Raw genomic sequence first — 13,620 nt, forward strand, 5'->3', positions numbered from 1 at the left:
ACAGCACTACACGTAACAGATGCTTACAGGCTAAGTAACCTAACCCTTTTGTTGTAGGTACCTTATTTCTGAGTTGGAATTACTTGTTCTTCTGTAAAGAGAGGTTTGCAGCTCATGGGAGTAGTCTTAAGACATGTATTGTGTGGGTAAGGGGAGTGTGATTGCTTTTGGTAATGTGCTGGACGCTGCTTCTGTTGTGTGCTCTCACTACCTATGCTGGTTGTCAAAGAGGTGTTTGGTTGGAAGGGATACATTTCCATCAAAGGTTTTCTTAAAAGTGGCAGCAGGTTCTTCTAGCATCTGTTTTTTCTTTTTATCCAACTCTTTATATAAAATGTTTTCTAATCACTTTGCTCTTCTCCATAGGGCCAGAAGCGCCTGGCTTTGCCAGAGAGCTGCTCCCGGGACTCAGCCAACAGTCAGCCCAACAGTCAGCCCAACAGTCAGCCCAACAGTCAGCCCAACAGTCAGCCCAACAGTCAGCCCAACAGTCAGCCCAACAGTCAGCCCAACAGTCAGCCCAACAGTCAGCCCAACAGTCAACCCAACAGTCAGCCCAACAGTCAGCCCAACAGTCAACCCAACAGTCAGCCCAACAGTCAGCCCAACACCACCGGCTTGAACCATTCGTATGGTGTCAACGCGTGGAGAACGTGGGTACAGGCCAAGTATGCAAATGGAGAGCCCAGTAAAGTGGATGACCCGCGCTTTGGCTGTGAGTGATGGCAGAAACACTTGGTTATGGAAAGGAGGCAGTGTTTATAATTATAGGTTATATTTCTCATTGTTTATGTAGGGTGGTTGTGTGTGTTCTTTTTAGGTCTCGCCTGGGCAAGGCAGAGCCCTGCTGCTCCTCTGCGGGAGATATTGTAAATACAAGATTTGTAAAAGAGATTCTAATCCCCGCCCCTCTTTTCCATTGGGTAGCGACAGCGTTTATGGTAAACGCTGGCTGCACATTGGAAAAGAGTTTTTGGTTGACACCCTGTCCGCTTTTCGGACTGCCCCTCCGGACACAATAGGCTGCTTTGCGGCTGCTGTGAAGACTTTTCTTATCTGCTTGTTTATTTAACAAGCAGATAAGAAAATTCTTCACCACAGCTGTGAAGCAGGCATGGAGTGCAGAGGCGTACGGTGTCACGGGGAGGACAGGGGGATCCCGGCAGACTCTGAGTTTTCCTGCCGAGGCAGCAGCGTGTTCATTTTTGCATCTCGCTTTCACTTTAAAGCACAATGCAAAAATAAAAACGCTGCTGCTCTTTTTATATATTATTCTATTTCTATCGAGCCACCTGATGAGTTTGACCTGCGACTGCAGGTGACATTTTTGCCCTGTTTACATAGTTTTTAAATAAGTGACGTAATGCTTCTCTTTGCAAGTCTGAGATTAGGTAAACAGCAGCGGCGCGAGGAGGCACTGTAGCTGGGCCCCCTCGATGTGCAGTGGAAGTGAAAGGTTGCCTAATGTAAAATAATGGCGCTGTTTATTGTGTGCCGTTGCCACCGCTCAGTCCCCGCTGCTGTTATTGATATCGGACCATCGTCTAGGGCTGTAAACTTCATCAGTATGCAAACAGAGTGTCACCATGATGGGTGATGACTTGGTTGGGTGCACTTTCTACGTTTCTGGCAAACAAGCTCAATCATTTTCAGGGCTGTGGACAAGTCATGCATGTTTTATTCTTCATGTGGGCCTGTGCGGTGCACCATAGTGATAAAAGACGCTGGTCCCCCTTTGGATGCTCTTAGGATTGTTAAGAAAGAAAACAGGTACATTTTGTTATCTATTTGTATATTTTTTCACCAATCGCGGCAACTGCGTTTACTTTAACAATCCGCGGGTGGCGTGATTGTTGTAAAAGTAAACCAATAGTTGTGCAGTTTAATATCTCAGTTGTGGGGTTTTATAAGCTGCTTCTTGACTTTTCCAACAATCGCGGCACCTGCATTTTACTTTAACATGTCGCCGGTGCCATGATTGTTGAAAACGAGTATAAAATTCCAAAACTGAGATCTTAAACTGCGCACCTATTTCTTTACATTTCCAACAATCACGGCACCTGCGGTATGTTAAAGTGAAGTGTTGATGTCGCGATTGTTAGAAAAGTAAAGGAATAGTTGCATATGCTCTTTACCAGTTTTATGCTCGTTACTATTGGTGAGCATCGCTGTGATGTACATTTGACTAGATGAAAAGCAGGCGCGAGCAGGCATTCGTTTCGGTGCAATAGGCCCATGGGTAGAGAATTACTAACGTCCCAGAGAGTGCCAGGGACTTATGGCATTAGGAGGCAGTAATGGGAGGCAGGTACACCGTGTCCTCAGAAGGACCCTTTGCAAAAGAGACCAGCACCGTCCTTTTTTATCCTCTAGTGTGTTTCATTTCAGATTTAAAGACCGTGTTTTATCTGCACCTCATGGTACTCACAGCTTTGCTACTGGCACAAACACCCACATGAACTGGTGGCATCATAAGGTGAGGGGAGGCAACAGCTTCAGGCAAATATACAGGTCTATTCTTTGGATTTGTTGGTGCCTTTAAAAATATTTGTTGTAGGAAAGTGGCTTTATATATACTGGACCAAAGTAAGGTACAGTGTGTATAGAGTCCCCAGTGGTTTGGCAGAGGCTAAAGTTAGATATAACCTTACTCTCTAAAGTGGTAGCTTGGTCGAGCAGTAAGGCATTATCAGAGGACCGTGTAAAGCATTTGTTGTACACACTCAGTCAGCAAATGGTCTCACACGCTCAAGAACTGAACTGTAGGCCAATTGTTTTGTATCAAAAGATACAGTTGTTTTATTTTAGAACCAACAAGGGATCTGTGAGAAAGTGCCATCTTTTTTGCATTGGTATGCCCCCACTTTTTACTGAATTGCTGATGTGCTTTGACTGAGTGTGCCCTGGGCTCCTGCCAATCAGGTGCCCAGGGCCTGTGTTCCTTCAGTAAAACTGAATTGAAGCCTAAACCCAATTGACATCTCTGGCCACATGTCAGCCCCTGGTAAATGGTACCTTAGGTACCCAGGGCATTGTGACCAGAGAAGACCCCTAAGGGCTGCAGCACTTATTGGGATAGACTTAGGGGCCCTGTACACTGACACACACACACACTGCCTTTGCAGGCTGAGTGTCCTGGTGCAGAACTAAACAAAGAGTCGACATGGCACACCTCCCTGTGTGCCATTCCGACAAACCCACTGCCCTGGCATACATCAGCCACCCCTCTAGCTGGGTGAGACGACCTTCTTAGTGGCGATCACATCACTACGAAGAATAAGTGAGTAGCAGGCGCTAACACTTCAAGAGCCCTACCTGCAGATACACAGTGATAGGATTGTAATGAGAACAGACCCACACTTCATGCCAAAGGTGGTGTCTTAATTCCACATCAACCAAACAATCCAAATACCTAGTTTTTCCCAAAAACCAACCACAAGCACAGAAAGAGTGCTGCACACACTGGACACCAGGAGGGATGTGATGCACTATATATAGAAAGGACAAACGAGTGCAGAAAGACAAAGCAACTGTTTCCTTCCCAGCATTTTCTTGGGACTACCAGTTACTAAAAATACCATTGCATGGTGGATCGCACAAACCATACAACTATGCCACAAACAAGCAGGACAACTTTTACAAGGAGCAGCTCAGGCTCACTCATCAAGGAAGAAAGGAGCAACAATTGCGTTTCTAGCTAACACACCAATTCAAGACATTTGCCAAGCAGCAAAATGGTCTTCAGTGCACACGTTCACTAAGCACTACTGTGTAGATATCCAAATGAACAAAGATGCGCAAGCGGGACAGAAGGTCTTACAAAACATATTCAGTAACCAGTGTTTATCTTCCACCCAGCCACCACAATAAGGACACACCGCTACAAAGTCTATGCACATCATAGTGAATCCAGAAAGATTCACTCTGCTAAACGTATAGTATCTGAAAGAAACACGTTAGTGTTAGATTCCTTACCTTAGAATATCCCCAGGCGTCAGTCTGGATCCGGAAACTTTTGCGTAGCAGTACCCCTGCGCGTCGGTAGGCGTCGTCTGCAGGCGTCCCCTGCGGCTCCGCGTCCGTCGTCGGCGTCGTGCGCCGTGATGACGTCGCTGGAGTATATAGACGCCGCCTCCGCGCGCTGACGTCAGTTCTTTTTTCCGCGCCAGTGGACGCAGATCTGAAGAGCAGTACTCCGGTCTTTGACCAAGTTTTTCGAAGTATATTTCTTACTTTGTGCCTGATAGGATGCCTGGGTTCAAGCACTGTGATGACTGTGAGCGCACGATGTCGGTCACAGACCATCACCGCCTCTGTCTCCGGTGTCTGGGCCCCGACCACGACGTGGACTCCTGCGTCGACTGCCGGGCCCTCACCAACAAGGCTAGGCGGGAGCGGTCCCGCAAGCTACTGGAGCTCTGGGTGTCGGCCCCACGTCGGGACCGGGAGCGGTCCCGGTCCGGCCGGAGGTCGAGAGAGCGTTCGAGGGAGCGATCGCGGAGCCGCGCCGAGCGTTCCGGAAGTCGACACCACTCGTCAGGCTCGTCAGGTAGGAAGCACAAGAAGTCGGGGCGTCGTCATCGTACCCCCGACTCCCCCCCGACGCTCGCGCGATGCGGCCGGGGGCTCGGGTGACCACAACCCCGCGGCTCCGCGAGAGTCGCCGGCGCGGCCTGCCTCATACCCTCCGGTCCCTGGGCACGGTGCGACGCCTGAGGAGATCGAGGCGTTCCTCATGGCCATGAGGGCGCTCGGTTCTCCGACGGGGCCTACGGTGCCTTCGGGCCCAGTGCTACCGTCTGGGGGCCCTGGTGGTTCGGGTGTCCCTGCCTCGGCGCCGTCTGGTGCTCCGGCCCCGGCGCCGCCGACGGCTCCGACCCCGGCGCTGCAAGGGCCTTCGGGATCGGCGCCGGCTGGTCTTCCGGCCTCCCCGGCGCCGTTGCCCTCGGGGTTACCCCCGACGCCGCCCCCGCGCGGCGCCGGTTCTCCGGTGCCGGCTCCGGCCGGCGGCGGGGTTCCGACGCCGGCTCCGGGCGGCGCCGTCCCCTTACCTTCCCCGGCGCCGGACGCGGCGCCGGACGGGCGTCGCTCGACGCCGGTCCCGGCGCCGATGGGGCCCATGAACCCCGAGGAGCCGGTCTACATCGTTGACTCCGAATACGGAGAAGATGAAGAGTTCGGTGAAGGTTGGGAGGGGTCCGAGGACCCTCTGTCACGCGAGTGCCAGTATGACCCGGACTGGACAGGTGACTTGGGGGATGCCAGTGGTCTGGACGACTCTCCTAACCCTGGTTTGATCTCTCCTCCTTCCGTGGCATCGGTGGAGGGAGCTGCTTATTCTGTGGTGCTGATGAGGGCTGCCAAGGCCTTACACCTTGAGCTCCCCGTCGCGGCCGTGAGGCCTAACATCCTCACCGAGGTCTTCAAACCGCAGTCATGCCCACAGGAGCCACTGCTGCCGTTTAATGAAGCCTTGTCAGACGTTCTGTTGGGCACTTGGTCCAGGCCCGCTTCAGGTCCGCCTGTCGATCGGAACGTGGCCAGGCGCCACCGTCCTTGTCCGGACGACCCCAAGTTCCTGTCTGCCCACCCCACTCCTGAGAGTCTGGTGATCCAGGCCTCGACCTCCCAGTCCGCATTCCCGTCGGCCCCGCCCGACCGGGAATCCAAGAGGTATGACCAATTTGGCAAGAAGGTCTTTTCGTCCATTAGTTTGGGCCTGCGGTCTTGCAACACCGCTTGCCTCTTGGGCCGCTACACCCACTCTGTGTGGGATACGGTCGCGGAACTGCTGCCAGAATGCCCCATGGAGGTGCGGGCAAAACTCGGTCAGGCTGTGGCTGAGGGCCGAGATGCAGCGAAATATTCAATACGGTGTGGTCTTGATACGGCCGACTCGCTGGGCAGAGCTATGTCAACGACAGTGGCGATTCGTCGCCACGCCTGGCTGAGATCCGCCAATTTTTCGGCAGATGTCCAGAATACCTTGATGGACATGCCGTTCGATGGCTGTCACCTCTTCGGTGACAAGGCGGACCACGCGCTGGAACGCTTCAAGGACTCCAGGGTCACGGCCAAGTCCTTGGGTCTCTCGACCCAGCGTCAGCAAACGGGTTCGTTTCGTCCCTTTCGTGGCCAAGGAAGGGGCGCCCCCACACGTGCTGCCAGCCACGCGCCGCAACAGTCCTTTCAACGCGGTGGCGGCCGTGGAAACCGCCGTGGTGGCGGTCGGGGACAACGGCGGGGTCAGACCACACCTTCCCCCGCAGCATCTACCCCAAAATCCTCCTAGTCCGTGCTTTCGGCCCCATGTGACGCCAGTGGGTGGCAGGGTTCGCCATCACCACGCTCACTGGCGCACGATCACTTCGGACAGGTGGGTGCTGCAAATCGTCCGAAGGGGCTACTCCCTCCCCTTCGAGACCTCTCCTCCAGCCATGCCACCGCAGAACCACCGTGTGTCGGGGGACCACTTGACACTTCTGCAGGAGGAAGTTACGGCCCTCTTGGCCAAGGGGGCCATCGAGCGCGTTCCTGGGCCAGAAGTAGGGCGTGGTTGTTATTCCCACTACTTTCTGGTGCCCAAGAAGGACAAGGGGGGCCTACGTCCTATCTTGGATCTAAGGAACGTCAACGGCTTCCTCCGGAAGGAGAAGTTCAAGATGTTGACGTTAGCTCAGGTCTTGGCTGCTCTAGACCCACAAGACTGGATGGTAGCGTTGGACTTGCAGGACGCCTATTTCCACATCCCCGTCCTGCCGGCCCACCGGCGTTACCTGCGGTTCACGGTAGGCCAGGAGCATTTTCAGTTTATCGTGCTTCCCTTCGGCCTTACCAGCGCCCCACGGGTGTTCACAAAGGTGATGGCGGTGGTCGCAGCCCATCTGCGCAGGTTGGGGGTTTCAGTCTTCCCCTACCTAGACGACTGGTTGTTGAAGGCGGGCTCGCCCCAGTCAGTCGTCCACCACCTTCAGATGACGGCAGACCTCTTGCACGACCTGGGGTTCTCCATCAATGTGCCGAAATCACACCTGTGTCCCTCTCAAAAGCTCCTTTTCATCGGAGCGGTTCTGGACTCGGCGCAGTTTCGGGTTTATCCTCCGGAACGGCGGGTTCGGGATATTCAGGCTTTGATTCCCATCTTTCAGCCGCTATCCCGGGTTTCGGTCAGATTGACGCTGCGGCTGCTGGGACTGATGGCTTCCTGCATCCTTCTGGTGCATCACGCTCGGTGGCGGATGCGGGCTCTGCAGTGGGACCTGAAGTTTCAGTGGGCCCAGCATCAGGGCAACTTGTCCGACCACGTCTTGATCTCGGAGGGCACTGCGAGACAACTGCAGTGGTGGCTTACGGACCGCGATTGGGTCAGGGGCAAGTCCCTCTCCCTTCCCCAACCGGAGCACGTTGTCGTGACGGACGCGTCCCTCCAGGGCTGGGGTGGCCACTTGGGAGAGGCAGAGATCAGAGGCATCTGGTCTCCGGCGGAGTCCCGGCTCCATATCAATCTGTTGGAGCTGCGGGCGATTCGTCTGGCACTGAAGGCATTCCTCCCCTTTGTCAACGGGAGTGTAGTGCAGGTGTTCACCGACAACACCACCGCCATGTGGTACTGCAACAAACAGGGCGGTGTGGGGTCGTGGACCCTTTGCCAGGAGGCTCTGCGCCTCTGGCAATGGCTGGACCGTCAGGGCGTGACTCTGACGGTTCAACACCTGGCAGGTTCTCTGAACGCCAGGGCGGACGAACTCAGCCGCCGGTGCTCGATGGATCACGAATGGCGTCTGAACTCGGACGTGGCGCAAGGCATCTTTCTGCAATGGGGAGAGCCTTGGTTAGATCTATTCGCCACCGAAGGGAACGCGCAATGTCATCAGTTCTGCGCGTTGGAGTTTCCAAGACGGCACTCGCACGGCGACGCCTTTCGGCGCGATTGGAGTTGTGGTCTGTTATACGCCTTTCCGCCTATACCACTTCTGCCCAGAGTGCTGAAGAAGATCAGGCGCGACCGGGCCCAAGTTATCCTTGTGGCTCCGGACTGGGCTCGAAGATACTGGTATCCCGAGCTACTCAGCATGTCAGTCGGTCCCCCGATCCGCCTGCCCCTTCAGGAGGACCTTCTGTCGCAGCAGCAGGGGACGGTCCTCCACCCGAACCTGTCCAGTCTCCACCTCCATGCTTGGAGATTGAGCGGCGGCAGTTGAGGCCATTTGACTTGCCTCCTGAAGTCTGTGATGTTATTCTGGCAGCCAGGCGTCCCTCCACTAAGTCGGTATACGCCTGTCGGTGGAACAGATTTGTGGCATGGTGCACAGCAAAGGCTGTGGATCCTCTTTCTGCCCCTCATTCGGAGGTTCTTCTGTTTCTTCTTTCTCTTGCTCAGCAGGGCTCTGCTCTGGGCACTATCAAGGGCTACCTTTCTGCCCTTTCAGCCTTTTTGAGGCTTCCTGATCAGCCTTCTTTGTTCAAATCCCCGATTGTAACTCGATTCTTGAAAGGCATCACTCACATGTTTCCACCTGTTCCGTTTGTGATGCCTCAGTGGGATTTGAACCTGGTTCTAACTTTTCTGATGTGTGCTCCCTTTGAGCCCCTTCATTCTTGCCCTCTCCGTCTCCTGACTTTGAAGACGGCTTTCCTGGTTGCCATCACCTCTGCCAGGAGAGTGAGTGAGCTCCAGGCTCTTTCTGTCCAACCTCCTTTCCTGTCCATTCATCCTGACAAGGTGGTTCTGAGGACTAGACCTTCTTTCCTGCCCAAGGTTGTTTCGGCCTTTCACATCGGGCAGTCCATCACCCTCCCTTCCTTCTTCCCGCCTCCGCATCCTTCAAAGGATGAAGAGCGGCTCCATCGTCTGGACCCAAAACGTGCGCTTTCATTTTACATGGATCGCACACGCCGGTTCCGGGTGGATGACCAACTGTTTGTTGGCTACGTGGGTGCGACGAAGGGACGGGCGGTCTGTAAACGAACCATCTCTCGATGGGTCGTCCTCTGCATCAAAGCGTGCTACTCTTTGGCTCGGAAGGAGCCTCCTGTTGGGCTGAGGGCCCATTCCACTCGGGCCACGGCGGCTACCACTGCCCTGGGCCGGGGAGTCCCCTTGCAGGACATTTGCCAAGCGGCTACGTGGGCCTCGCTGCACACCTTTGCGAGGCACTACTGCCTGGACAGTCAAGTCCGGAGGGATGGCTTCTTTGGCCGTTCTGTCCTCCAGGACTTTCTGGTGTAGTATTGTATTGGTTCGCAGACCCACCACCGGGGTTGGTATTGCTGGGGTATGTATTCTAAGGTAAGGAATCTAACACTAACGTGTTTCTTTCAGATGAACAAGTTACTTCCCTTCGGTAACGATATATCTGTAAGAAACATTAGTTAGTGTTAGATTCCTTACCGATCCCACCCATCCTCCCCGTTCTGCGAACTGATACCTAGGGTTAAGGACATCCCTTTCAGGGCCCTAGTTTTTACATGGCACCAGTGTTGGTTCTCTTATGGCTCTGCGTCTCCTAGCGCGGAAAAGCTGTGTGCAAAGAACTGACGTCAGCGCGCGGAGGCGGCGTCTATATACTCCAGCGACGTCATCACGGCGCACGACGCCGATGACGGACGCGGAGCCGCAGGGGACGCCTGCAGACGACGCCTACCGACGCGCAGGGGTACTGCTACGCAAAAGTTTCCGGATCCAGACTGACGCCTGGGGATATTCTAAGGTAAGGAATCTAACACTAACTAATGTTTCTTACAGATATATCGTTACCGAAGGTAAGTAACTTGTTCTTCTTACCTGTCGGTGTAGTTTTGCAGCTTGAAGACTTTCTGGATTCACTAGCGAACCCACCCACCTCCGCCAGAAAGATGACAGGAGGAAAGGGATTAAAAATGAAAAAGACTATAGAAAATAAGAGGAAAAGCAAGAATAACACAAGACAATGTAAAAGAATCCGAATATGGCGACCAAAGTTGGGAGCTTCCACAGGAAGCACGTCAACGTCCCGAAGGAGACCAAATGGTGGTATGTCGACGGCCAGCTGGGCCACGGGGGAGAAAAAAAAAAGAGAAAAGAGTCTACAATTCCGGACCCAAACACTAGATGGCGGAATAATGCACAGCATAGTGAATCCAGAAAGTCTTCAAGCTGCAAAACTACACCGACAGGTAAGAAACTATAAGTTCTTTTCTCTAGGACGTAGGGTGGCTGGATGCAGGGGTGTCTTTTAAGGTTGGATTTCACCTTACCGGGTCACTCACGGTTGGGGGTTCTCTGTGCAGAGGCTGCAGGTGACGTTGGGGAGACCTGGAGTGGTCAACCCACAGTGGACTCGAACTCTGGATCGCTGGGGTACCTCTTTGGGACCGGTGGGCCACTCTAGCTTGGGCTGTAGGCGACTGGTACAGTGGTGGTTCCACACATCGGGTTTCTCTGTCCTCAGCAGGCTCGGAGTCTGTCTTGGGAGTTTTCTTTTGAACAGAACTGCTGCTTACAGGAGCTCCAGTCTTTGTTGAAGGCCGTCAGTCCTCCAGGGGTTCTGGGGGTCACCGGCTGCAGGACAAAGTGACTTGTGGCACAGAATCTCTGGAAACGGCAGGTGGGCCGGTAGAGCTAGGGCCAAGTCAGGTGTTATATGCAGTCTCCTCTGCTGGGAGTTTTCTTTCGTCCTTTTTCTTCGTAGGTTGCGGAAATCTAACTTCTTTGTTCAGAGCTGTCCCCTAAATACTTTATTTGAGGGGCGTTTTAGGGGTCTCTAATTCAGGAGCCAATGGGCTACTGACCTTAGTGTGACTACACCCTTGGTGTGCTCACCCCACGTGGGGGAGTGAGCACAATCCCTAATCCAGGTTGGGGAGAGCCTGCTGTCTGCAAGATGGTGGGCACTGAAGAGTAGGCTTCACCTCGCCTCCCCCGCCTGAGGGGTGGCAGAGATAAGCACACCTTCTGGACTGGCTGATATTTCCCGCCTGTCTTCCCGCCGAAAAGGAGAGGAGACAGAAAGGGGGCCTGCTCCTGATGGCAGAAGAGGCTGGAGGGCGCTTTACAAAGGCTGCCAGGCCTTTGAAGCTCCCCTGCCACAGATGGCTCTTCCTTGCCTGGGCGAGGTGTGACCAACCCGCTCAGGAAAGGCTTTGTTTCTAGGCTCAGGGAGCGAAGGCTCCCACCCCAGGGGTCTAGAAACATGTCTTGTGGTGGTGGCAGGCTGGTGTTTACCAGTCAGCGAACCCACCAGAGGCTGGTCGTTTTTCAGGGTGCATCTCTAAGTTGTGCATTTTTCATTAAATCCCACACTGGCATCAGTGTGGGTTTCATGTGCTGAGAAGTTTTGTATCCAAACTTACCAGTTTTCAGTAAAGCCATTATGGTGCTGTGGAGTTCGTAATGACAAACTCCCAGCACCATATACTCTTGATGGCATTACTGCACTTTACAGTGTCTAGGAATTGGTATTGACACTGTAGGGGTACAGGGCTCATGCCCCTGTACCCTCTCCACTTGTATAGTGCACACAGCTAGAGGGGTGGCTGACCTATGCCAGGGCAGGTGGTTGTAGGCATGGCACACAGGGGTGTGTGCTATGTTGACTCTTCACTTTGTTCTGCACCAAAACATGCATCCTGCACTGACATTGTGTGTATGTAAAGGTACAGGGCTTCTATGGGTGGCATAATAAGTGCTGTAGCTCTTAGAGGCCATCCCTGGCCACAGTGCCCTTGTTACCCATGGTACCTTTTACAAGGGAATGACATGTGGCCAGAGAGGTGCCAATTGGGGGTACAAGGTACAGTGTTTGGGAAAGAACACATGCCCTGGGAACCTGATTGGTAGGGACCCAAGGTACATCAAGTCAATATGCATCAATAGTCTGGCAAAAAGTGATGGGTTACTGCAACAGAAACCCAGCTTCCTACAGCCCCTAAACACTAAATTTATAGAAGTTTCTGGTAGGTACAGGTGGGGGACCAATGGGTCCCTTCCTTGGGGTGGTTACACCCCCCCCCCTATTATGCCTCTGTCCAGTGGGAGGGAGGCATGAGCCTCACTCAGGTTGGCTGGGTCCACCCCCCTCCCACATCTTCAAGATGGCAGGGACTAAGAGTTGAGCCTCGCCTCCCCCACCTGAGGGTTGGTAAAGGTTGGCACTCCTCTTCTCCTGTCTTGGTTTTCTCGTCGGTTAGTACCTACGGGGGCAAGTTGCTGGGAGCAGCAAATGACTGGGTAGGCTCACAAAGGCGGCAGTCTTTTGAAGCTTCCACTTTGGGAACCCTGGTTCAAGCCAGCAGAGGGGATTAAGGCTATTATGCCCGCACCGGTGACCAAGTTCCTAATGTATACATATCTGTGGGTACAGATGGTCTGGGATACAATCCCCTAGATCCCAAAGTTAGAAAACAAAAAATCCTTTTTGTTTTACACATCAAATTGCACAAGATGCACACCCCAACAATTAGTTAATACAATATAAATGCTTAATATGCATATGTTCACAAAAGATCCAATTGTTCTCCCAAGAATATCCAAAGTCAGATTTCTTCTTTAAGCAATCCTTTTATTCACAATTGAGGATAAAAACCAATAGCCAACGCGTTTCGTCCGTGACCGGACTGCTTCAGGGCTACATTTAAAAAGATACAATAAAATGTCTGGTTCTCTGTAATTTTACTCTCTGTTGAATAGTATGAATTATTCTTCTGTGGACAAGTTTTCTATATCATGTACATATGTTTATATATATTTTTTGTATCTTTTTAAATGTAGCCTTGAAGAAGTCCGGTCACGGACGAAACGCGTTGGCTATTGGTTTTTATCTTCAATTGTGAATAAAAGGATTGCTTAAAGAAGAAATCTGACTTTGGATATTCTTGGGAGAACAATTGGATCTTTTGTGAACATATGCATATTAAGCATTTATATTGTATTAACTAATTGTTGGGGTGTGCAGGGTCATCTTGTGCACTTTGGGAACCCTGCCTGTCCTGGGGAGGCGGCTTGCCACCTCTGCCCAGGATGTGCTTTGTTTCAGGGCCCCGAGAGTGGGAGGTGCTCAACCTAGGTGTCCAGAAATATGTCTGGGGGTGACAGCTGGCGAGCAGCCACTCATCATGGACAGTGGAGTTATGTCGATTTTTAGGGGCATCTTTAAGATGCCCTCTGAGCGCACTTAGCATTAAATTCCACACTGTCATCAGTGTGGGTGTAATGGTGAAGGACTGGGTTCTTTGGACCCAGCGGTGCCAGGGCACAACACCTGAAACCTTCGTGGGTAACCTGCTCCGGCGTACAAATCACAGAGACACGGGACACTTCCTTCGGCGTCAAAGAGTCAAGGTTTATTTACTGCAGGGAACACAGAAGTCACAAGAAGTACATCGAGTGTAGTTCGGGGAGACTGCTTCAAATTGTATTTGTGGATCGCTCCTTTTATACAGTTTCTACCCATAGGATAACATGATACACAATAGTTTACAACCTGGTTCCCACAAGTCGCTCTCAGAGGGGTCGCTTAGATCACTTTGAAACACACAAGATCCGGAACATAAGTGCGGAAACATTTGGCGGTTCCCAACTGTAAAAACCCATCTTCCCACCATTAGCAAATTCCAATCAGCAGTAAAGTAGATCGAAACAGG

The 13,620-nt window shown here is 52.6% G+C and overlaps 1 protein-coding gene across 5 annotated transcripts in view; it reads left to right on the top strand.

Annotated features, from left to right (window-relative positions):
- ZMYM3 (zinc finger MYM-type containing 3) overlaps positions 1-13,620 on the top strand; it is a 539,665-nt gene that overhangs the window by 337,107 nt on the left and 188,938 nt on the right. For all 5 annotated transcript variants that reach the window (XM_086918270.1, XM_086918269.1, XM_086918272.1 and 2 more), the window contains one exon: positions 367-715. In XM_086918270.1, coding sequence (XP_086774396.1) covers positions 367-715 — 349 coding nt within the window. The remainder of the gene's footprint in view (positions 1-366; positions 716-13,620) is intronic.

Source organism: Lissotriton vulgaris, chromosome 4_1 (genome assembly GCF_964263255.1).
Source record: "Lissotriton vulgaris chromosome 4_1, aLisVul1.2, whole genome shotgun sequence".
Lineage (NCBI taxonomy): Eukaryota > Metazoa > Chordata > Amphibia > Caudata > Salamandridae > Lissotriton > Lissotriton vulgaris.